Source organism: Canis aureus, chromosome 16 (assembly GCF_053574225.1).
Source record: "Canis aureus isolate CA01 chromosome 16, VMU_Caureus_v.1.0, whole genome shotgun sequence".
NCBI classification, from domain to species: Eukaryota; Metazoa; Chordata; class Mammalia; order Carnivora; family Canidae; genus Canis; species Canis aureus.
Genome location: NC_135626.1, coordinates 18,360,194 through 18,385,221, shown reverse-complemented (window position 1 = coordinate 18,385,221; position 25,028 = coordinate 18,360,194). Strand labels below are relative to the sequence as shown.

Genomic DNA, 25,028 nt, shown 5'->3' with positions numbered 1-25,028 from the left:
GGAATTTGATGTGTAAAACAGACAGACGAAGTAGCATCTTTTGCTACCATTTATTTGCTATGTGGTATGTACCCAAGACATGAGTCATGTCTAGTATCCTACTCTCTGATCCCAGGAGACAGGGGCAAGGAAAGCCCAAGGAGAAGCTACCATATCATGGGGAAATGGTAGGGGCTGGTGGAGGCAGGGGGAAACCCAGGCATCCTGCTCTGACTTCTAGCAACTTCTGCCCTCAGTCATGAGGGGCGCCCTATTCTCCCATCCAGTGATCCCAGGTGCAGCAGTGGGAGAGGGGGAGGACAAAAAAGGAAGATGACTCAGTGCTGGATGGAGGCGTCTCGCTCTGCATGGCTATTTGGCTCTGGCCTTAACTATTGGTGAAATGGGGTGCAGGTGGCCAGGTCAAAGGTTGTGGCGTGGAATGCATACTCAGTAGGCATGGTTGGCAATGTAGAGGGACTGTGCTGCAGCTCCACCATCTTCTCCACTGCCTTCATACTTGCCCTGAGCCGCAAGCCCATTCACCTGTAAAAGGATAGGGGGTGAGAGGAAGGGGTAAGCAGGCTGACACAGCCCACAGGCACCAAAACCTGCCTAGGCTATAGCCTCTGGGTGCTGCCCCCTGCCTAGCTATACCCCTCTCCCCTAGTCACCACCTCTAGCTCCCAACCTCAGCCCGCTTGATGAACTCCTCAGTGGCAGCCCCAGCATTGTCTTGTTGCCCTTTCCAGGCATTGAGGGCAGAGGCCTGCAGGGCACGCCCATAGGAGAAGGTGAGGGCCCAGGGTCGAGGAAGGGGGCAACGGTTGATGGCATTGAGGTTGAGTGATGCCTCCTCTTCACTCTGACCCCCAGACAGGAAAGTCACTCCTAGGGTAGAGAAGAGAAACTGATTGGTCAACTCCCTATTTTTCCAGGGTATGGGACCCATGAAGGCCACAAGACCCTGAGAATGGGTCTTAGGGACAGGAACAGGTTAGGAAGCAGGGTAGTACCTGGGACAGCTGGGGGCACAGTACGACGCAGGGCAGTGACAGTTGCCATGGCGATCTCCTCTGAGCTATATTTAATGGGACAAGCATGGCCGGGGGTCACCATGTTGGGCTTGAGCAGGGTCCCCTCCAGGTACACGTGATGGTCACTCAGGGCCTTGTACACAGCAGCCAAGACCTGGAGATCAGAGGGGGTTTACTAAGATTCCAAGCCCCTGCTCAATGCTCTTCTCTTAGGGGAAAGTGGGCATGACTGTGAGGGTCAGTACAGGCTCAAACTCACAGGTATGTGTTCTGGGATGAAGTAAAAGAGTGCTTGGGGAAAGTACTTGCATCTGAGCCAGGGACTACAGGACGTGTCAGGCTCTCCTTGAAGTATGTACCTGGCCTAGGTGTAGACTCACCTTCTCTGTAACGTACTGACAACGTTTTAGGTCATGGTCTCCATCAGGCAGGATTTCAGGTTCCACAATAGGCACAATGCCATTCTGTAGGTAAGAGCAGAGTAACTTGGGAGGGGCAGTAGGGAGGAGGGGAGAAAGCCCTCCTAACCCTCTCCCCACTAGGCACAAGGCACCCATCTGACCCCTCACACAAACATACACACACCTGCTGGCAGATGCTGGCATAGCGGGCCAGCACGTTGGCATTCTCCAGAATGGCAAGTGCTGAGGGTGTGCGCTCACTGATTTTCAGCACACAACGCCACTTGGCAAAGTCGGCGCCATCCTTCTTGTATTGGGCACAGCGTTCCGAGAGCCCATCCAGCCCTGTAGGCATAGGACCAACTCATCACCCTGCCCCTCTTTGCCAGCATCAACCAACCAACAATCCTGCAGTCTTTACCCACCCACCTTTTTTTTAATACATATATTTTATTTATTCATTCATGAGAGACAGAGAGAGAGAGAGAGGCAGAGAGACACAGGCAGAGGGAGAAGCAGGTTCCATGCAGGGACCCTGATGTGAGACTTCATCCCGGGACTCCAAGATCATGACCTGGGCTAAAGGCAGGTGCTAAACCGCCGAGCCACTCAGGAATCCCCCTTCACCCACACATCCTATACCTTGAGTGGTGGTTTCTCCATCGGTCCCTGCTAGAGGCACTACACCCTTATCAACCTGTAGAGGAAACACAGGCAGAGGGCTGAACCTAAACAGAATTCCCCTTGTCACCTCACACTCACACACACACACACACACACACACACACACTCATTCCATGTTCAGCCCCCACTGAGGGCCAGTGGTTGCACCTTGATGCCCACGACAATGCCTTTATCCTGAATGGTACGAACGAAAGGAACACCATTATCGTCCTTCTGGTAAAGTGTCTCATGGAAGAAGATGACACCTCCAATGCACTTCTTCACACGGTCATCAGCACTGAACAGGACCTGGCGGTACAACCTGCGGTTTTCCTCTGTGTTCTCCACTCCAATTTGGCTCAGCCGCTTGGCCATGCTGCCTGGGGACAAACAAAAAAGAGGTAGCAAGCTCATCCCCAGGGCTCTCTGGCCACCTCTACCCCTACCTAGCCACAGGCCCCACCTACCTACAGACTCATCTGCAGCCAGAATGCCTTTGCCTGGGGCCACAATCCGGAGGGCGATGTCAGACAACTCCTTTTTCTGCTCAGCAGAAAGGGCTGGGTATGAGTGGGGCATGGTGACAGCTCTGTGGAAGAGAGAGACAGGATATAAAAACTGGGCCCAGCTACCTCTTTTGCTTCCTCTCCTGGCCATATGGACCAAATGGCCTCCTCCACCCCCCCAACAAGTAGGGAGCTAGGAACAAGGCAGCAGTCCTTGGCATGGGTCCTGTACAACACAGTGGCACCAATCCCTCTGACAGCTAGCAGGCTTAGGGCCCCGGTTCCCACATCTCCTTTTGTCCCTGGTGGGCACCCTTCCCAGCCCTGGAGAAAGATGCAGGGTAGGGGTGGGGAAGTAAGCAGCCCTGAAGCTACAGGTCCTCCTGTGAAACTACTGCCCAAAGATCTAGTCCTTCTTTCAGTGAATTTGGCCCCTTCAGGTATGGAATAAGGCCTGGCCTTTCCAATGTCAGTATTATCATCCTCAGCAGGGCCTCTAGGGAAAGCGCACTTACTTCCAAGACTTCAGAATGAAGTACAAGTACCTATCACACTCTGTTCCTCAGCTTCTGGAGGAAAAGTAGGGGAAAAGTGGAGAGTAGGAGTGGCAGAAATAACTGCCATAAGCTTCTGTAACCTCTTCTTTTCTGTATCCCAAACATGACTGCCTTTGCAGCCAGATGGGAGCAGGGGATCAGGGTTGAAAGGAGTAGAGGGCCTGAGAAAGGGAGGGAGCAGGAGGGAGGAGGCCTGTGGGGAGGTGACAGGGAGACAGGCTAACTAGCCAGGGCAAAGACCTAAACCAGGGGTACAGAGTAGGCAAGACAGCTGGACAAGGAACTAGCCTAGGAGAGGGAGCAGGCTGAGATGAAAACGGGCTAGGTGGGAGAAGCTGATCCCCAAGAAAAATCCAGTAGGCAGAGGAAGATCTGAGATTAGAGGAGCTAAGGTCTGGGCGTGAGAGCTAAGATGAATCGGTGCTGTGGGAAAGGCTGAACCATAGGGTTTCGAGTGGACAAAGTAGAGAGGATGTAAGAAGAGAGCTGAGAAGGCACAGCCAAGAATCCTCGGGAGCCAAGCAAGGGTGACAGAGGGGAAAGCTGGGGAGCGGAAGAGTGCTGAGCAGCTCCCGCCCGCCCAGGGCCTCACCTGTGTGCAGCAAGATGCGCAGCAAGTTAGCAGCGACAGCCACAGGAACACCGCGGATTCAGGTTGGCAACAACTGCGGCTCTAGCTCAGCCTCCTGTAAATGAGGCTGCGGATGCCGCAGAGCTACGTGACTCCCCCGAGGGGCGGGCACATCCCTCCCCTGGCCACGCCCCCTCCCCGGACTGGTGACTCAGCAGAGCCATGCCCACAGAGGCGGGGCAACGAGGTGGAGTGACTACCCTGCCAGGTCTCCGAGCTCTTGTACCCCTCCCTCCCACTTCAGGGAGCCCTACCACCAGCACCTCCCCCACCCCCCGCCCCCCCCACTACCCCCTCACCCCCCACCCCCCGCCACCCCCCACACACACTCGCCGCCACCACCACCCCACCACCACCCCGCCCCCGAGGCAAGAAATGGCCTTGCCCTCATTTCTGCCACCATCGCCTTTACCCTGCGCTGGGCACTGTCCTGGATGTTGGGAACTGCGCCTGGTCTGTGAAGGAGAGTCACCTAAACAGTCACAACTGATGGGGTAAGGAGACAGAGGTACCAACAAAGTGTGGCAGTCCAGTGCAGGGAGTAAGAACTGAGTTTCTCTGTTCTCACCCACCCCCTTATTTACCAGGACCTCGTCTGGAGGGGTATGGAGAAGGTAAGAGAATGAATCCTTGTCTGTCCATTCTCCCCACCGGCTAAGAGCCAGGGAACAAGCAGTCCAGTGCCCAGAGTATTTGAGGAAGCAAGAGAAGGGAGGAGGGGCAGCCAACTCTGGCTCTGGATGCAGTGGGAGGGTTGTATGGAGGGTGCCCAGGCAGGAGAGCCAACAATCTCCTCTAACCTCACCCAACTCCCACACCCAAAAAATAGGATTCATTGAACTTGAAGAAATTCATTAAATATATTTATTTAAATAGCATTAAACATAGCTAGCTCTATGTCCATTGGTCCTGGTGTTGGGGTAAGGGAGTATTGCAAGTAAAAAAAAGGAGTGAAACAGATTCCAGCTTTCAGTTTCTCAGCTCAGAAATTCCAGCAATCCCTGTAGCTCCTTGCAACTCCTCACAACCTCTGGAATGGACAGCAGAGTCTAGGAAGAGACAGAAAAGGTATCTCAGGGTCACATGTTCAAGGCTCCCAGTCCCAGGAATTACCGACTGAGTGAGAGGGGAGAAACCAGAAGCCTGCAACAGTGAGCACAGGCTGGGAACCAGAACGATACTCATCATACTTCCTGGGGCTAAGTCCTGTGCCAGGTGCCTTCACTATATGAACTCCCTCCCTCCTCTACCTCATAAATATGCTGAACGATGTCATCTAGTTTCTTTAACTCCTTGTCAGAGCGCCGAAGGTTCTCCTCTAGTATGTTTCTCTAGAAAATAAATAGGTTGCATTAAGTCCTGTACTCAGAAGAACAGCATAGTGTGTGGGACCAGGAAAATATGGCAGGGCATTTGCTAGTAGTAATGGGAAATGGGCCTAGAATGGCATGGAAATCCTTACATGGCTCTGGAACTTGACCATGAGCTTTGCCTTCTCATTTTTCATCTCCAGGAACATCACCCTCAGCTTTTCCACCTATAGAGATGTCCAGATCAGTAGAGGCACAGCCTTGGTTTCCCACCAGCTGCCCAGCTCCTCTGTTAACTCTGAGTCACCTCTCACCTCTTGGGAGAGCCACACTTTCTCCTGGATCCAGTTAGTGGCCATAGGCTGACAGTCGGGGTTCAGCTGACCTGCTAGGGTCTCTTGTAGCACCTTCGTCTCTGTCTCTGCACGCCGAAGTGAGCGAGTAAGCTGGGTCACCTCTTCTCTAAGGCTCTGGAGATGCGAATGAAGAGGTATCCAGTAGCCCTCAAAGGGCCTCTTTATCCTTTTTTGTTTTTAATTTATTCACGAGAGATACAGAGAGAGAGGTAGAGACAGAGGCAGAGGGAGAAGCAGGTCCCCATGAGGAGCCCGATGTGGGACTCGATCCCAGGATCCAGGGATCACGAACTGAGCCAAAGGCAGACGCTCAACCACTGAGCCACCCAGGGATCCAATTCCCACCAAATTTAAGATTCTAACTACCATGGACGCAGAAGGTCAGGCATCATACAGAACATACTATGAGCTCGCCACTCTTGTCTATCTGCTCTAGTATCTTCTCATTCTGCTGTTGTATCACTTCCTGGAGCTCCTTTTCATTCTGTGAGGGAAAGGAAGGAAAGCCGCACTGGGACAGCTGGCTTTTTAGCAGCCCTTGCCAGGAGATAGGATTTAATGTCTGACCCATGTTTAGCTCCAGTAATACCAATTGATAACAGTCCAATTCTTTCTCTAGGGCTATGTTAGGCAAGGCACATTTCAGTGTTGAGAGAGTTCTGCCAGAGTTCCTGACTTCTAGGTCAGTCTGGGAGATGGGTCAGCCCATAGCTAATTCCCAAGCATGTGAAATGTCTGACCCTGGGAAGGGCAAAACTAGGGCAATGATTGGAAAATTCCCACCACCCAGATTCCTGGAGAGACCATGGGTCCCAGTGGGCCAGTAGAGCTGCCCCAGTTCTTCAACGGCCCACTTCTAGGCCCCTCCTTCACCTTGTAGCGCAAGCACAAGGCCTGGTTCAGCTTCTCTATGTCTGCCTCCTTGGCCTTCTGGGCTTCCTGATGGTGTTCTTCCTGGGCCTGTAGCCTAGCCTGCAGATCACAGCTAGGGGAGGGAAGGATTCAGCATTACTGCTGTCCTCTGAGGCACTGGCTGAGCCCTTGACATAAGGAGCTGTCTTGCTTGATCTGCCCTCTCTAATCAAGACTGCCCTCCACTCACATCTTTCGCTGCAGAGTCCTGACAATTTCTTCTTTAGACTCTTGCAGCAGGGAACACAGGCTTTGAAGCTCCAGAGTCATAGTACCCATTTCTGCCAGACTCTTCTCCATGCCTGGGGTCTCTGAAAGAGCAAGTCCTAACTAGAAGTAGAGCTCTTTGGCTCTGAAAGGAAGAAGATGTATGTAGCCATCATTGCCACAACTCTTATCTTTGTTCCCCACCCATAGGATTTGAATCTCCAGAACACTGCAGATCTCAAAAGGCAGAAATAAAATGAGACCACGTAAAATTGAGGTTTTTAGAGCAAAGCACTTCTCACTGCTTTAGTCTTTATCATTAGTACCAGATCTAGAAATGAGGCAGGATCCCTGGAGCCCATCCTAACCTGTAGGCTGAAGGGAAACCATTGATGCTACTCGGGTGAAAGCACTCTTGTCACTTCCCAGCAAGGGCACAGGAGCTGCTTCTACCTCTAAAAGAAAAACCAATTGAGGTAGAGGGCCTCTTTGGTGACCCAGTCAAGGGTCTGCCATGACAGAAGCCAGGGAGAGAGATGTCCGTTGGTGAGCATCTTCAACAGCTGAAGATATCAGGGGCAGGGCTGCAACTTTCCCACTCTTAAATCCCAGGGACTCTAACCTTCATCTGCCACTGCTGTCAAGACGCTCCCCAAGAAGGTACTGTCAGTAGGTGGAGGGTATTCTTGGGCAGGAGCACAGGCTGCACTTACCAGGAGGGTCTCTGGTTCAGCCTAAGGGTAAAGGAGAAACATGGTCAGCTACTCTTCAGGGTCTGTGATTTCCTGAACTTCCAGGTACCCCCTAGCCACCTCCTCTGGAATGCTCTTCTATCTACTCCCTTTTTTCTCTATCAGCAACTTCTCAATTAGCTCCTTTCCCTGAGCTTAATTCTCTAACTAAAACAGTAACAATTTAAAACAGAAACCTTCTTTTTAACTTAAATCCCATTTTTAAACTGCCATTTCTCTTTCCCTTCCGATTAAAAAAGACTACATTTCCCGCCTAAAATTCTCACCATCTATTTATTGACTCCCTAGCCCCACTACACTCAGTCTTCTGCCTCACCACTCCACCAAAACTCTTTTTACCAATAGCATCCTTACTTTCAAATTCAATGGACAGTTTAAAGCTCTTGTTTTACCTATTTGATAATCGATGACCATGTTCTTCTTTTAGAAACTTTCTTTGCTCAGCTTCTGGGACAGGACTCTCTCCTTCTTAGGTAGGCCTCATACCTTTCTAACAATTTCTGCTCTCTATCCACAGGTCCTTCCTTAAACTGCTGGACTCCTTTTGGCTCATCCTTAACCTTCTTTATACTCTAACCCATTCCCCAGGTGGCCTTGCCTTGGGACGCCACAAAAACATCCACCTCTACATGGTTGACCTTTCAATATATCTCTCTGAAGTATATGATTTTCTCAATCTCCAGACCAAAAGGCTCACCTGCCTGTGAAAAATCTACCAGAATGTTCCATAGTTCACCTGAAATTTAATATGTATAAAGCTGACCTCACCATTTTCCCTGTCCCATCCCATCAAAAATCTATTCCTCCTCCTGTATTTACAATCCTAGAGCAGGAGGGTTGGGGCAGCAAATTACAGTTTGTAATATCTGGCCAGCCACCTGTTTTGGTAAATAAAGTTTTATTGAAATACAGCCATACACATTTAATTATATATTGTCTATGGCTGTTCTTGAACTACAAAGGTGGATTTAAGTAGTTAAGGCAGAGACAACATGGCTCACAAAACCCAAAATATTATATTGTACTTTTTTTTATAAAGATTTATTTATTTATTCATGAGAGACACACAGAGAGAGAAGCAGAGACAGAGGCAGAGGGAGAAGCAGGCTCCATACAGGGAGCCCGACGCAGAACTCAGTCCCGGGTCTCCAGGATCACGCCCTGGGCTAAAGGTGGCGCTAAACCATTGAGCCACCCGGGCTGCCTTATATTGTACTTCATAGAAAGTCTGCCACCCCCAGTTCTAGAAAGTACCATCATCTTTCCAGCAACCTAGAGATCATCATTCACTCTTCCACCTTATACCTACACCAAATTGATCACCAGGTTATATTACTTCCATTTTCTAAATATGTATTGAATTCATCCAGTCCATCCTCTCCTCCCTACCCCTTCTATAATTGTCATTAGTTCAAGCCTTCAGGCCTCCTGTCTACTTCTCTAGTCTTGTCTCCTTGTTTGTCATTCTTGCCCCATATACCTCCTATGCTCCAATTATGAAGAGCTGGCTTCCCAGTCCCCAAGCTTGCCAAAGTCCATATAAGCAGGGCCTTGTCTTGTTCACCTATAGCCCCAGCACCTAACCCAGGTCATGTTACAAGGTAGACACTACGAAAAAGTACACACAGTGCCTCTCTTTCATACACCATCCACTCTGCCTAGAAGGTCTTCCTATATAACCTACCCTTGCCCTACCCTATAAACTTCCAAATCTCAAGACTCTGCCCAAGGATCACCTGCTTTGAGAAGACATGCTAACTCTCAAAGGTATATTTCTCCATGCAGACATCTGTCATGATCACAAGTCAAGATGTCAGGTTTACACTCCTCTTCTTGCAAGACTGTGGAATCTTTAACATTTCCTGTGCTCAGCACACACTAGGGTCAGATCATAAGTACTTTCAGAGTTCTGGATCCTGGTTGTAACTTTCACTGTTGAATAAGCTAAATAACTCTATTCTAAAGATATCAACAATTTATTGTGTAGGGTGGACTGTAGGAAAGCCAAAGAAGCAATGCTAAATTTCTGCTTTATTTTTTAAATTTTTTTAATTAATTAATTAATTAATCAAGTATTTTTTAAATATTTTATTTATTTATTCATGAGAGACAGAGAGAGAGGCAGAGACACAGACAGAGGGAGAAGCAGGCTCCATGCAGAGAGCCCGACGCGGGATTCAATCCCAGGACTCCATCCCAGGACTCCAGGATCATGCCCTGGGCCGAAGGTGGCGCTAAACCAATGAGCCACGTGGGCTGCCCTAACTTATTTATTTTAGAGAGATAGAGAGTCTGTGTGAGAGAGAGTAAGTGAACGAGTGCAGGGGGACGGACAGAATGAGAGGGAGAGAGAATTTCCAGCATACTACCAGCTGTGAGTGGACCCCAATGCAGGACTCAATCTCATGACCCTAACTAAGATCATGACGTGAGCTGAAATCAAGAGCCAGATGCTTGGTATCCCTGGGTGGCGCAGCGGTTTGGCACCTGCCTTTGGCCCAGGGCGCGATCCTGGAGACCCGGGATCGAATCCCACGTCAGGCTCCCGGTGCATGGAGCCTGCTTCTCCTTCTGCCTATGTTTCTGCCTGTCTGTGTGTGTGTGACTATCATAAAAAAAAAAAAAGAGCCAGATGCTTAACTGAATGAGCTACCCAAGCACCCCATCTACTTTCTTTAAATATTGTCTAATTGGGGAAGCCTGGGTGGCACACCGGTTGAGCATCTGCCTTCAGCCCAGGGCCTGATCCTGGAGACCTGGGATCGAGTCCCACATTGGACTCCCTGCATGGAACGTGCTTCTCCCTCTGCCTATGTCTCTGTCTCTCTCTCTCTCTCTCTCTATCTCTCATGAATAAATAAAATCTTTAAAAAAATAAATAAAATGACATTGTCTAGTTGAAGAGAACAGACATCCAAGGAAAACTAATGCAAGTACAAAAGCAGAGTAAGTTCATGAGGAATATAGCAGGAGATCACTGAGTCCATGTGATTCTGGAATATTTCAAAGAAGGTGCAATAGGGAGAATAAGGAAAGGAAAAGGTATTTCCAGTTTGAAATCAGAGGAAAATGGGCATGGGAACAGCCCAAGTCTGGGTGTGATTAGAGATTGGGCATGCCAGTATACAGACTAGTTGGAGTAAAGAGTTCATAATAGAGAAGCAGGAGACAGATGATGAAAAGTTTGAGTGACAAGATGAAGAATTGCCATAGGTGACTGAAAGTCAGTGAAGGTCAGAGATAGAATAAGAATAGCATTTTAGGAAGACCATTCTATGCAGTAGATACAACTGGAAAAACTCTTGAAAACTAGGAATAGAGGAGAACTTCCTTAACCTACAAAAGCCTACAGCTAACATCATACTTAATGGTGAGAAAGTTCAAGCTTTCACTCTAAGATCAGGTACAAGGCAAGGATGTCCCCTTATACCCTTCCTTTTCCACATCGTGGTGGAAGTTCTAGCAAATGCAGTAAGACAAGAAAAGGAAATAAAAGGTCTACAGATTGGGAAGGAAGGAATAAAACTGTCTTTGTTTGAAGATAGGATTGGAAGGAAAGAAAAGGAACCTCCAGATCCTACCTTCTCCTTTAGTTTTGTCTGTAGGAAGAAGATGAGTCTCTGTAGTTGCTCAGTCAGCACCCCTAGCTCTTGCGAATACTGGCGTGTCTTCTCCAGATGTTGTTCCTGGCTCTCTGCTATGGTGCTAGCCAGGTTAGCCCTGAAATAAAGAGAGAAAACAGTCAAAGACCAGGCAACCTCTGAACACCTCTCCCAAATCCCCACACAGAGCTGCATTCAAAGAGGAAAAAAAAACAAAAATGACAACAACAACAACAACAACAAAAAGAGGGAAATAAGGGGGCTCCTGAGTGGCTCAGTCATTTGGGCGTCTGACTCTTGATTTCAGCTCAGGTCATGATCTTAAGGTTGTGGGATCGAGCCCCTGGCTCTGCACTGAGTGCAATCTGCTTGTCCCTCTTCCTCTACTCTTCCCCGCCTCATGCTCTCAGCTCTTTCAAATGAATAAATACCATCTTTAAAAAAAAAAAAAAAAAAAAAAGAGGCTGTGGACCCTATTACAATTCTCTTCTTGGAAACTTTAGCTTCTCAAAGTGCTCCTGGGAAACATAAACAGTAGGTGAAGCACAGAAAGGTAGAAATCTCACTTCAGGTTCTCTACAGTATCTTTGAGGTCCTCACACTGCAGGCTGCGCTCCCGGAGTGCTTCCAGTGTGGTTTTCAGCTGACATTCAACCTGGCCCAGCTCTAGGTGAGCAACCTGGTTCTCTTGGTCTGCAAACTGGGGACACAGGAAAAGGAAGGGCGGCAAAAAGCGAGACAGGGAGGGGGGGAAATAAGGCTAAGTAAGAAATCTTAGAGCCCTAAGTAAGAAATCTTAGAGCCCTGGGAACAGAGGCTTTTTCTGGTCCACAGTCTCAAACCTTACTTCAATACCATCAGAAGAGTCACACTCCTACCGGCTCCCTGGCCCCATGCCATATTCCTTACCTCCAGGGTCTCTTTCAGGTCTTGTACCTCCTTGGTCAGGACAGCCTGTTGTTGCTGCAGCTCTGCCTGCAAGTGTTTTAGTGCCACCTCTTCCGTTTGCCATCTACCAGAGACCTTATATTAGATTCCACTGGTCCTATTTCCTGGGTGCCTCCTGCCACAATAACTTGATAGTAACTCACTGAGCAGCCTGCTCCTCATTGCTCTGGGTAAGCTGGCAAAGCAACTCATCCTTCATGGCCAGGTCCTGGGTACAATGGGCATGCTGACTCTGTAGTTCATTTAGCTGACTCTCCATGCTGGCCAGAATCTGCAGCTGAGCCTGGAGATCTAAACCAAAAGTATCCTAATGATACCATGCAGTCATCAGGCCAAAACCTCCACATTCTTCTGCTCCAAAACAAGTGCTCTAGAGCACTTCCTTGCTTTACTGCCACACCTCTAGCTTCAGCAGGGCACAAATGCTTGTGCATGCATGTGCACACATACCCCTACCTGTTGCTAGGCAACTGTTTTCCAATTCTAGTTGTTCTATTCGGCCTTTGCAGTCCTCTAGATGGGTAGTAGCTTGTTCCAGCTCCCTGGAAACCTAGGAAGAAAAGACATATTTTTCTCCTCTGGTTTTTCCTAAATCAGGAATCCTAGGATTCAGCCCAGCTTCTCTTTCTGGACAGAACAGCAAAGCAATTGCTCTTGGGAGGCAACACTACAGAAATAAGGCTGGTCCTCAGTAAAAAGAAGAAAGAGGAGAAAAGTAGCTGAAGAAGGTGCTGAAGAGCAAAGGAAACAACTGGGCCCAAGGCCATCTATAATGAAGGGACCTGGCTGGTCTCCAGACCCACAGAGTGGAAAAAAGACAGGTCCAGGGTAAGAAGCTAATGATACCACTCATTAGAAAGGCCTTCTATAGAGGAGGAGTAGTCAACCAAGCCTAAGAAGTCCCCACTCCTGGTTTGTACCTGCTGCTTTTCCTCAATTGCAGCATCACGCTCCTGGAGGGCCTGCCGACTCTTAGCTGTGAGTTTCTCTGTGAGTTGTCGAGACCGGCTCAGCAAAGCTGTCCATGTTATGTACTACCAGAGGAAGCAAGCAGGTCAGGAGAACACATTTGAGGCAAGGCTCCTAACAGGGCTGGCTATGAGTAAAGGAGTGATATGCTGGCCTCAAATACTCACATCCAATTGCATGGATATCCAGTCCTGTTGTAAGTTTGAAGTCAGACTCACTGTCTGCTGAGCCACCTCTTCTTGCTCAGTATGAAGCCCTACCTACACAGAAAGATTGCTTATGGAGAACATGCCCCTTCCCTCTGGATACAACAAAATGGGGGTATATGGCCATCCTCCCTCTCTATTAGCATGGATCCCAGGAAAAGAAAATGCCTTCAAATTACCAGTTGGGTCTGGGTCTCCTTCAAAAGGCCTCTGAAATCCCCCATGGATGCCAGGTCCTGTTCTAGCTGGCTGATACGCTGGCTGGCGTGTGCACAGAAAGCCTCTAGCACAGCCTCTGCCTATTGAAGGAAGAGGTGGGCAGAGGGGCAAAAGAGCACAAAAAGCCCTGACTCTCCACACCTGTGGTTTAGTTCATTATTCCCCAGGGCAAGCAGTCATCTGTGTCTCAGGTGAATTTGTGTTCCTGCAGGAACCCTGAGGAAGAGACCTCTCACATCCAGGAACAAAGGCATGGCACCTTACCGCATCCTTGCCTCTGAGGGCCATTTCCTCTTTGTGCATTGCCTCCTCCTTTTCTGCTTTGAGGCTCTGGAGCCTTGCCTTCAATTTCCTCAACACATCACAACAGCAGGAGACCATAGTTTCTATACGCCGAGACTACAAGGTAAGAACCAGACACTGCATCTAGTTACCGCCCCCTCCACCCCCCCCCCCCCCCCCGGCCGCTTTTTTTTTTTTTTTTTCCATCTCACCAGAGGCCCCTGCCTTCACCTTCATGCTGCTTACCTCCTGACTCAAGGCAGTTTTATCTTCCTCGAAGTGCAACAGAGATAGATGAAGCAAGGATATCAGCTCTTTAGAAACCAGCACCCATGACTGCTGTGGAGGGAAAGGTGGTTAGGCTAGATCAAATAAAGTCCCTAAGCAAGAAATAAGCAAGGACAGTGGGACGGAAACCACTGACCCCAATTCTAAGCTCCCAATAGGGACATGTCCTTAACAAAGGTTTGGAAACCTCCCTTCACTACCATGGCTTAGTATCACCATCTGCTAACTACTCAGGATTCTCCATTCTTTATCTTCACAGGAGACCCAGAGATAATATAAGGTCAATCAAAGCTTACCATGACATTCCTGGCCTGCTGCAGAACCTGTCCAATCTCTTGACTCTCCTGAAGATGCTGAGGTTTCTTATTTATCTGGGTGGAGAAACAAAAGCTGTGCCTTTTGCATAGACAACATGCACCACCAGCACTGCATTCCCCCTCCCACCCCCTGAGATACAGGAGCCTCTCCTATTAACAGTAGGAGCAAAGCTCACAAGCTCGATGAAGCCAAGTCAGAAAAAAATTGAGATACATAAAAAATTCATTTTCAAAATAACTTTTTTTTCTAATTAGAAGAATGAAACTGGGCAGCCCGGGTGGCTCAGCGGTTTAGCGCCGCCTTAGGCCCAGGGCCTGATCCTAGAGACCCAGGATCGAGTCCAAAGTCAGGCTCCCAGTGTGGAGCCTGCTTCTCCCTCTGCCTGTGTCTCTGCCTCTCTGTCTCTTATGAATAAATAAATAGAATCTTAAAAAAAAAAAAAAAAAAGAACGAAACTATAAGAATGTGCTTAATGTAAAATTTTAGAAACATAGAATTAATAAAATGGAAAAAGAAACCATTAATAATTTCACCACCTGGAGCAACAATTTTTTTTAAAGGTTTTTTTATTTCAGAGAGAGAGCATGAGTGGGGAGAGGGGCAGAGGGAGAGAGAGAAGCAGACTCTGCGCTGAGGAGGGAGCCCCATGTGGGGCTCAATCCCAGGACCCTAAGATCATGATCTGAGCCAAAGGCAGCCGCTTACCAACTCAGCCACCCAGGCACCCCTACTTAATTTTATTATACTAATGTTATTTAACCCTGAATTTATATTCACTCTCCTCACTGAAATAGCCTGAGACTGGAAAATCTGCTTTAGGGAGACCTATCAAAGCAGACTACTACTCATTTTTTTACTTCTGATGATACTTTACCTCACCTTAAAGCCTCTCAAAGATTATCTGAACTCTGATTTCCTTTCTTTAAAAAACCATGACTTATGTTATACTTCCTTTCCCTGTTATTAAAAGCTCTTCATAAGCACATAAAATTAGGTTGCAGATTATCCCATCTTACGGTGTATCATTTTTCATTACACTTTTTTCATTATTTTAAAAAAAGCTATCAGTTTTATGCAGCTTTTTTTTTTTTACCCTAAGGATACGTCCCTAGAAGTAGAACTACTAGGTCAGAAATTCTGAATTGCTTTAAGGGTCTTACTTAAATTACTTGCAAAAAAGGTTAAGCCAATTTATATACCTTACTAACAACAGGACAATACTTACTAGCATTATCTATTTTATTTTTGCCATTTTGTTAGACGAAAATAGCATCTCATTGTTTTAATTGGCAATTCTCTTGATCACAGTAACCTCCCCATATACTCCTTTGTCGTTTTCATTTTCCCATTCTCTATCTATTCGTTATCTTAGTGCAGATAAAAATTAGTATGCTACATTGAGTGGAAAAGTATGATCTCAAGGCAGCAGAGCCATACAAAGACTCAAGTTCTGAGACAGAAGCAGGAGCCATCATTACTGCTGAAAGGCAGCCATCATCTAAGACAAAACCTACTGTGGGAGCAGCAGTGCTGAGTCACGATGTTACAGCAGTCTGGATTTAAGGGGACAGAGCTTGTAGAGTTCACTGTTCCCCTCCCGCACAGAGCAGTCATGATTCCCTACTGCATCATGTAGTAAGGCATGGAGGATGCCATGAGCCCCAGACAGGGGACGCATGCTGCTCAGAGCTGGGCAGCCAGGCAAGTGATGAGATTAGTGTGAAGGAAGCAGCCACGCGGCAAGGACAGGGCACTGCGATAGAGAATGGCAGCCGGTGCTATCATTGCCTCTATTTGGCTCTGCCTCAGTGGCATCCAAAGGGATTTGGCGAGCTTCAGGGAAAGAGGGTACGAGGTCAACTCAGGGATGGGGAACAAGGTCAGGATTTTGGCAAAAGATAGTCATTATTTTGAGAATATTTTCAACTCAAGGTCTTTGGGCATTTGGAGACCATCTCCTCTTAGCAGCAGCCACCCATTACCTCAAAGGCCACAGGACTGAGGCTCTCAATTCCTCCCTGGATACCATTCCCTTCCTTCCTCAGCTTATGCTATCACAACCAGAGTCCTCTAGAACAGTGGTCTTTTTTTTTTTTTCCTAAAAATTTTATTTATTTATTCACGAAAGACACACACAGAGAGAGGCAGAGATGCAGGAAGAGGGAGAAGAAGGCTCCCCATGGGGAACCCGAAGTGGGACTCTATCCCAGGACCCCAGGATCATGATCTGAGCCAAAGGTAGACACTCAACCTCCAAGCCACTCAGGTGCCCCAAGAACAGTGGTCTTTAAACTGTTTTCCTTTCATATCTCCAGAATAACTTTGAAAGACTGAATATTGAGGTGCCTGGGTGGCTCAGTGGTTGACATCTATCTTTTTTTTTTCTTTTTAAAGATTTTAGTTATTTATTCATGAGAGACACAGAGAGAGGCAGAGACACAAGCAGAGGGAGAAGCAGGCTCCATGCAGGGAGCCTGGTGTGGGACTCGATCCTGGGTCCTGGGGTCAAGTCTCATATCGGGGTCCCCTCGAGGAGCCTGCTTCTCCCTCTGCTTGCGTCTCTGCCTCTCTCTGTGCCTCTCATAAATAAATAAAATCTTCTTAAAAAAAAGACTAAATGTATTTTTTAAGATTTTAATTTATTTGCGAGAAAGAGCAAGAGAGAGAGCTCTAACATGAGTGGGGAGAGGGGCAGAGGGAGAGGGCGAAGCAGACTCCACTGAGGAGGAAGCCTGATATGGGGCTTGATCCCAGGACCCAAAATCACAACCTGACCCAAAGACAAATGCTTAATCAACTGAGCCACCTATGCAACCCCCAAAAGACTGAGTACTGTTTTGTTTTCTTTTTTAAAGGTTTTATTTATTTATTCATGAGAGACACAGAGAGGCAGAGACATAGGCAGAGGGAGAAGCAGGCTCCCTGCAGGGAGCCAATGTAGGACTAGATCCTGGGACTCTGCTATCACACCTTGAGCTAAAGGCAGACGCTCAACCACTGAGCCACGCAGGTGTCCCAAGACTGAGTATTTAAGGTTTAAATTATTACAAAGGCTGTAACTTCAAACCATACTATAAATATTGATAGTTTGAGGGGCACCTGAATGGCTTAGTTGGTTAAATGTCTGCCTTCAGCTCAGGTCATGATTCCAGGGCCCTGGAATTGAGCCCAGCATCAGGCTCCCCACTCAGCGCCCTCACTCGCTCGTTCACTCTCTCTCAAACAAATAAATTTTAATAAATAAATCTTGATAGTTTGAAATAAAACTGTTAAATCACTCTTAAGTATATCCAACAGTATAAATAGTACATATACCATAATGATTTTTTTTTTTTAGATTTTATTTATTTATTTATGAGAGATAGAGAGAGAGAAAGAGGCAGAGACACAGGCAGAGGGAGAAGCAGTCTCCATGCAGGGAGCCTGACGTGGGACTTGATCCTGGGACTCAAGGATCACGCTCCGGGCCAAAGGCAGGCGCCAAACTGCTGAGCCACCCAGGGATCCCTACCATAATGATTTAATACCTATTTGATACCATCAAAAAACGTATAAACAGGGGCTCCTGGGTGGCTCAGTTGGTTAAGTGTCCAATTCTTTATTTCAGCTCAGGTCATGATCTTAGAGTCCTGGGATCAAGACCTGCATCAGGCTCCACACTTAGCGGGAAGTCCACTTGAGGATTCTCTCTCCCTTTCCCTCTGCCCCTGCTTGTGTGCACTCTCTCTCTCAAATAAATAAATCCTTTTAAAAAATGCACAAACAAGCTCTTCCTAAAAGTCAGACATTTTGGGGCCCCTGGATGGCTCAGTCACTTGACTTTGGCTCAGGTCATGATTTCAGGGTTGTGAGATCAAGCCCTGCGTGAGGGTCCACCCTCAGTGGGGTGTCTGAGTTCATTTCTTTCCTTTTCCCTCTCCCTCTGCCCCTCCATGTGCTCATGTTCTCTCTCTCAAATAAATACATCTTTCAAAAGTAAGAAATTTTTTATCATTCCTTTTTCTCCTTGAACCTGTATTTTTACTCTTCTCAGAATTTTATCCTAATATAACAAATTTTAGTATCTCTATATATCTATAATATAAAGTCTATTATTATTAATCAATATATCTGCAACAACAGAAATCCATTTTAGTAAAATTTTATTGCAAATCATCTATTAAAAAAATGGATAGTGCTTCTTATTAGTTCATGTTTCTGTGGAGTACTGTAATGCCTATACTAAGACATGGCTCAGCAACAATTCCATGCTGATTTTCCTTTCTTATGAGATTTAAGCACTGAGAATCCTCATATAAATAATGGGAATAAGTAAGAATGGAGGAAAAGAAAAGGGCACATCACCCAATTCTAGGCGCTCCTTTGGAGATACATGCCAAAAATCTCATATTGAACTTCTGTCAAAATGTTTAATGATCCACAAATATAACTAAAGTCTTCCTTCAATTTCATTGAAAGCATGCAAAAATGATATGTTACATAATCATCATAGTCATTTGCTTTCTTAGCATGGACACAAATATTTTCAATTGTCCTTTGATTACTATTCCTTGACAATGTTAGATTCAAGATAGGTAGTAAATACACTGTTTGTTAGTAAAGTGGACAGGGGCAATTGAGAATGGGGAAGTAGGAAAGAAAAGAAATTAGTCAAGAGTACATGTGGAGGACGCCTGCATGGCTCAACCGCTGAGCCACCCAGGTGTCCCAAAACTGACTCCTTTAAAACTTTCCTGGGGATCCCTGGGTGGCTCAGGAGTTTAGTGCCTGTCTTTGGCCCAGGGTGGGATCCTAGAGCCCCGGGATCAAGTCCCACATCGGGCTCCCGGCATGGAGCCTGTCTCTCCCTCTGCCTGTGTCTCTGCCTCTCTCTCTATCTAGGTCTATCATAAATAAATAAAATATTTTTAAAAAATAAAATAAAAAAAAATAAAACTTTCCTGGCTTGGGACACCTGGGTGGCTCAGCAGTTGAGCATCTGCCTTCGGCTTAGGGCATGATCCTGGAGTCCTGGAATCAAGTCCCACATCAGGTTCCCCTTGAGGACCCTAGTCTCCCTCTACCTATGTCTCTGCCTCTCTCTGTGTGTCTCTCATGAATAAATAAAACTTTCCTGGCTTATATTCCCTTGGAAAATCTTGATGTATCCCACGGGTATAAATGAGTACCCACAGCTTTAAGGGATTATCCAGATCATCACCTTTTACACATATTCTAAGGAAGAGGGCCCACTGGGAAGAAGAACATTCATACCCCACCGGGAGATGTGCCAGTCTGTGTGCTACTGTCCTGAACTTCTGAGTGAGGGACAGTCAGCTGGCTCTTCCAGTCCCGCAGCTGGCGAGAGAGAACCTCCAGAATGACAAGAGAGTTCAGCAGGTTATCTTCCAGGTCGTGTCGAGATAAGGCAGTCAGATCTAGAGGACGGTTGCTGTGGCAAGAGAACAATATGAGAAGAGAAGAAAGAAGAAAGGGGAAGAGAGGGGCACAGCAGGTCCAGGCTAACGAGGCCCAGGAGGCACAAAGATATAGGGACACTTACCCCCATAGGAGGTGCTCTGTCTCAGAAGTACCATCCTTGACACCTGCTGGGCCTGTCTGGGAGGTGTTTGTACTCTTTTCCTGTGCTACTGGGGGAGTAAACCAAGTCCCTACAGAGCAGGTAGGGAAAGGGGTAGTGCTAATCGCAGTATCCCGAAGCATAGAGGGAAGAGATAAGCTCTGGCGGAGATTTTCCAGCATGACTGAAGTATTTATATCCTTTTCCAGCCAGGCCAGTGGAGACATCCAAGGCCCTGTATCAGAGATGAGAACCCTACCAGTATCTTCTACTGTTGGGCCTGCAGCTGTCTGGGATTCCATTTCTCTTGGATTTGGGGTCAGGCATGTGAATGGAGTAGCTTCCATATTTGAGACAAGTGCTTGATCTCCTAGTTCAACCTCCTCCGGGAGTATGGGAAAGCTAAGTTCTTTTTCCTCTACAGATCTGTGCTCTACAATTTCCTCCCCTGGGTCCACATGACTGACAAGGAAATCTGTTGCTAAGTCAGTTGAAGGGGAGAGCCAGAACATGGAGGAAGGCAAGGAGGTATTACTTTCAGAAGGGACTAAGTCCTCAACCACAGCCTCAGTCCTACTGCCCCTAAAGCATTCTTTGGAGCAGTGTGGTTGTTGCTCAGAACAGGTATTTGGTAGATACTCCAGGATGTGGGATGGAGGATGCTGAAATGTAGGTTTCTCAGGCATAGTAGGAACAACTTCTTTAAGGCTGTCTTCTAGGCAGGCCGCCACCCCCTCTCTTAGCAAATCTCCTGGGTTCAAAGGCTCATCTGGAGAGGTGTTATTTGTCTCTGCCATGGTATCTAAATGAGCCTCAAGTGTGACATCTTGCTGCTGCCCCACTGGAGAGGGTACAAGGAACATGGTTTTAAACACACTGTTGTCCAGTGGATCTACTGCTTCCTCAGATATTCTGGGAGTAGAGTTGGTTTGGGGATTCAAATCTAGAGACTGTTCATCTGATTCACGATGACAAGCTTCCAGGCACTTTGATGGATGGCTGAACTGTTCTGAAGAGGAGTCTGTCCTCTTGGCATTGACAAAATCCAGTGAAGATGCAGTGTTGCTATCTTCCTGCCAAAGAAAACAAAAGTAGTTGGCCAAGGCAGTCAATTCAGGTTCCCAACCTACAATTATGAGTACAGAATACTGTCTAAACTCAAGGGAAGATTTTCCTCTTTCCTTTTTTTTCAAGATTTTATTTATTCATGAGAGACACACAGAGAGAGAGAGGCAGAGATATAGGCAAAGGGAGAAGCAGGCTTCATGCAAGGAGCCTGGTGCAGGACTTGATCCCAGATCCTGGGATCATGCCCTGAGCCGAAGGCAGATGCTCAACCTCTGAGCCACCCAGGTGTCCCAAAGGAAGATTTTTCATTACCTCTGCTTAAGTAAAGACTTGGCTATGCCCTGCTCTCACTAAAGAAACCCTAAACTAAACCTAACTAGGGCAGCCTGGGTGGCTCAGCAGTTTAGCGCCACCTTCAGCCCAGAGCCTGATCCTGGAGACCCAGGATTGAGTTCCATGTCGGGCTCCCTGCATGGAGCCTGCCTCTCTGTGTCTCTCATGAATAAATAAATAAAATCTTTAAAATAAAATTAAATAAATAAATAAATAAACCTAACTAAACTTTAACTAAAGCTGGGAACCCATCTTATGTCCTTGCAAGTGAATCAGCCTACAATACAAACAAGGCTGAGATAATCTATCCATATCCTGGAGGTGATGGTAGCTTAAATGTGACCCCACTCATCTTCAGTCCTAATTCCATTAGAGGAATGGATAGGAGAGATCCCTAGGTAAGCTCTGCCAAACTCTAGAGTTGCTCCAAGATTTTCTCTCTTCTGGGACAGATGAGAAATTGGGGACCAGAGTTAGTGTAATGTTTTGCTGGGGCCCACAGAGATCCATGGACCCTAGGAAAAAGGGCAACGTCAAATAATGAGCACTGACTCATATGTTGTGATCTTATCAATAAAATAATAATGTATGTTTGCATATTATTAAAAGAACACAGAGGAAAATATGGAAGGATATAAATCAGGATGTTAAAATGGACTGGTTACTTGGGAAAGGCAAGGCATGTGTGGAAAGAATTAATTCCAGAAGAGGGGTAAGAGAGATAGGAAACATGGAGCTAAACAAAAAACAAGAAACAAAAAAAAAAAAGGGAAGAGGCAGAGAAAAAAGAAAAAAATTGCCTTTATAAAAATATATTACAATAATATATAGATGAGTGTGTATGTACATACACACAGATTCACAAAAGAAATGTAAGAAAGGGGGTACCTGGGTGGCTCAGCTGGTTAAGCAACTAACTCTTGGTTTCCCCTTGGGTTGTGATCTCAAGGTGGTGAGATTGAGTCCTGCATGGGGCTCTGAGTTGGGCATGGAGCCTGCTCAGGATTTTCTCTCTCCCTCTCCCTTTGCCGCTCACACAGGTGTATGCATGGGCACGATCTCTCCTTCTCTCTCTCTCTCTCTCTCTCTCTCTCAAAAAGTAAATTAAATAAATAAATAAAAGAAAGGCAAGAAAGGATTTTCAAATATGATAGTTATCTAAGATGGCAAAAACATACCTTCTTTCTTATATATTGTTTGAATGTTTCAAACAATGATCATCTATTATATAATTAATCAAAATTTAAAAAGCAAGGGCAGCCCAGGTGGCTCAGTGGTTTAGCACTGCCTTCGGCCTAGGGTGTGGTCCTGGAGACCCAGGATCGAGTCCCATGTCAGACTCCCTGCATGGAGCCTGCTTCTCCCTCTGCCTGTGTCTCTGCCTCTCTCTCTCTCTGTCTCTCATGAATAAATAAATAAAATCTTAAAAAAAAAAAAACTAAAAAAGCAAAAGTAATAGTATTTTGTTGGGGAAAAAATTCTTTTTGTCTGTGAAGCTGACTATATCAGAAGGTAGCAAAAGGGAGACCTAAATTCCATTCTATTCTGCTACTGTGATTAAAAGGCTGTGGTTCAATTTTATAAGTTCTATGAAGATCAGTTCCCTATCACTTCTTGGCCTTTTGGCTAAGATCAAGTGTATGAAGATAAGTTCCCACTAAGTACTTTTTTTTTTCTACCTAAGCTGTACGGTTTAATATGGTAAATTAAAATTAAATAAAATTTACTTCCTCAGTCCCATTAACTACCTTTCAAGTGCTCAACAGCCACATAACTCATAGCCACCATATTGGACAGCCCATGTTATCAAACATTTCCATCATCCCATAAAGATCTCTCTTTTTCTTCCAAGATTTACTTATTTATGTGTGAGAGAGAGAGCAGAGTGAGGGGCAAAAAGAGAGGGAGAGGGGAAGCAGACTTCCCACTAAGGAAGGAGCCCACTTGGGCTCAATCACAGGACCCTGAGATGATGACCTGAGCCAAAACTAAGAGTTAGATGCTTATCCAACTAACCCACCCAGGTGATTCCCAGAAAGTTCTACTGACCAGTAGGTGTTATATTGTTTTCAAGAAAGGCCACCATCTTCATACATCTGTTATTCAGGATATCATGTTTTTATACATTCTTTTTTCCTCCTATAATCTATTTTATTTATATCCTATCTCCTCCAAGAAATAATTCAGACTGCAAAGGGGCTGTGGGCTGGCTTAGTCAGTGGAGCATGCGACTCTTGAACTTGGGGTCATGACTTCAAGCCCTACATTGGCTGTGGAGCCTACTAAAGAAAAAATGAATATAACTAAAAATAAAAATATTAAAAATAATTCAGACTGCATGAAAAAGAACAAATAGATCCGGTTAATGAAATACAAAATCACAGTCAAAAAAGAAAAAGGAAGCAAATCTTCCTATTTCAAGGAGTAATCGTAGCTTTATCTGATGATCAAATTTGACCCTGAGCTTTCTAGAAGCCAGAGCAAGAAGAAAAATATGGCAAACTACAGGTAGCTCTCTGTATCAGAAAGAGAAAAGGACAGCAATTTCTTTATGAAGACAATTTTCCAGGCAGTTAAGCTCTTAAAGAAATTTCTTCAGGGCATCTGGGTGGCTCAGTCAGTTAAGTATCTGCCTTTGGCTCAAGTCATGATCCCAAGGTTCTGGGATCAAGCCCCATGTTGGGCTCCCTGCTCAGCCCCTGGCCTCTGCTTCTTCCTCTTCCTCTGCCCCTCCGCCTGCTTGTGCTCTCTCAGTCTCTCTCTCAAATAAATAAATAAAATCTAATTTTTTTTTCTTCAAGGAACTTTTAGAAGGGTCAGTTAGTTTCCTTCTCTGGCAAGTTTTTACAACAACTGAAAAGCAGTTTCTACAGGGCTACTTCTCTCAAGACTTTTGACAAAAGCACAACTCAACAGGGCAATTCTACAATGGGCTAGTTTAAAAGATGGTCCAAGTACCTTGACTTTCAGTGGGGTAACTTGATCCCAGGAAGAGTTCTGATTAACTCTTGGAATGGATGTGAATATTGTCTCACTATGGCAGCTGACTGATGTCTGCGTGTGAGCCCACGTTAGGGGAAAACCACTAAGCAAAGTGATGGTATTTCTCAGTAGTTCGGTAAAGGTTTAATGAGGGAGGAGGTGATAGAAACTAACAGCTAAATAGAGGTCTAGGTTCTCGGTGGATTTCCTTTAACCACCCTAGGGCACCTCTCTGTTGGCCTGAATAGCTGTAAATGGATGTCACTAAGGTAGAAGACTTCATTATGGTTAATTACGTTCCAGCCCTGGCCCTCTGTTCCTCTGAGCGCTCGACCTCGGCAAAGAGCCCAATCGAGAAGCCGGCCAGGCGAATCTCACCTGCAGTCCCAGCTTGTACAGTGAAGAGGTTGGCGAGTGGCATACCGGGGGCCCTTTTCCAGAGGTGGTGAAGGCACCGGGCTGCAGGACAAGTTCTCGGAGAGGAGTTCTCATAGCTGGTTTTCCCTGAGAAAGCAGAGAGTGTGAGAATGCCTGCGCTGGGCCAGCCCGGCCCTTCTCCCCTAAGAAGTGGGTCCTGGGGCAATAGGAAGAAGGGCAGACTTCCACCCCAGTCGCGCCGAAGCGGCAGAACCAGTAACAGACTCCATACACAGCCCCTTCCCCGGGCTGGGCCCAGCTTTCCGGGACCCTCGGCGTTGCCGGCGTCCCCGCCCCGAAACCCCGGCCCGGTTGTCTCCGTCCCTGAGGCTCTCCCGCTCACCGGCTGGGGCGAAGGCGACCCGCTAACGCTCAGCGCTTTCACCCGCCACATTTCCACTACAGAACGCCGATCGATCCCCTCTCACACCCAAGAGCAGACGCCACGTTCACCCGCCGTCTTTATTTGAACCTGCGCCGCGCCTCACGATTGGCTGCGGGGGCCTGGGCGCGTCGGCCTGGCGG

At 46.7% G+C, this 25,028-nt stretch overlaps 2 protein-coding genes across 4 annotated transcripts; both read right to left on the bottom strand.

Moving 5' to 3' along the window:
- Positions 1 to 36: 36 nt before the first annotated feature.
- Positions 37 to 4,329, bottom strand: ALDOC (aldolase, fructose-bisphosphate C). Of its 2 annotated transcripts, none has more exons than XM_077852036.1 (10): positions 4,187 to 4,329; positions 3,736 to 3,829; positions 2,548 to 2,669; positions 2,249 to 2,460; positions 2,060 to 2,114; positions 1,602 to 1,762; positions 1,397 to 1,480; positions 996 to 1,170; positions 671 to 870; positions 37 to 525 (listed from the first exon to the last, which is right to left on the bottom strand). In XM_077852036.1, exons 3-10 carry the CDS (start codon positions 2,657 to 2,659, stop codon positions 430 to 432), a joined length of 1,095 nt encoding a protein of 364 aa, XP_077708162.1. In that variant the 5' UTR covers positions 2,660 to 2,669; positions 3,736 to 3,829; positions 4,187 to 4,329; the 3' UTR covers positions 37 to 429. The 2 variants fall into 2 exon arrangements, with proteins under 2 accessions (XP_077708162.1, XP_077708161.1); XM_077852035.1 differs by having other exon boundaries at positions 3,736 to 3,841; positions 4,187 to 4,322.
- Positions 4,330 to 4,624: 295 nt separating this feature from the next.
- On the bottom strand, positions 4,625 to 25,021 carry SPAG5 (sperm associated antigen 5). 2 transcript variants are annotated; one of them, XM_077852031.1, is made up of 24 exons: positions 24,847 to 25,021; positions 24,465 to 24,590; positions 19,686 to 20,776; positions 19,397 to 19,574; positions 14,122 to 14,196; positions 13,784 to 13,876; positions 13,520 to 13,654; positions 13,216 to 13,335; positions 12,998 to 13,090; positions 12,782 to 12,895; positions 12,318 to 12,411; positions 12,005 to 12,152; positions 11,823 to 11,925; positions 11,480 to 11,613; positions 10,893 to 11,031; positions 7,182 to 7,293; positions 6,928 to 7,014; positions 6,543 to 6,663; positions 6,314 to 6,425; positions 5,844 to 5,924; positions 5,399 to 5,554; positions 5,237 to 5,311; positions 5,025 to 5,105; positions 4,625 to 4,823 (listed from the first exon to the last, which is right to left on the bottom strand). In XM_077852031.1, the coding sequence occupies exons 1-24, from the start codon at positions 24,895 to 24,897 to the stop codon at positions 4,752 to 4,754; spliced, it is 3,591 nt and encodes a 1,196-aa protein (XP_077708157.1). In that variant the 5' UTR covers positions 24,898 to 25,021; the 3' UTR covers positions 4,625 to 4,751. The 2 variants fall into 2 exon arrangements, with proteins under 2 accessions (XP_077708157.1, XP_077708158.1); XM_077852032.1 differs by having other exon boundaries at positions 13,784 to 13,873.
- Positions 25,022 to 25,028: the final 7 nt, after the last annotated feature.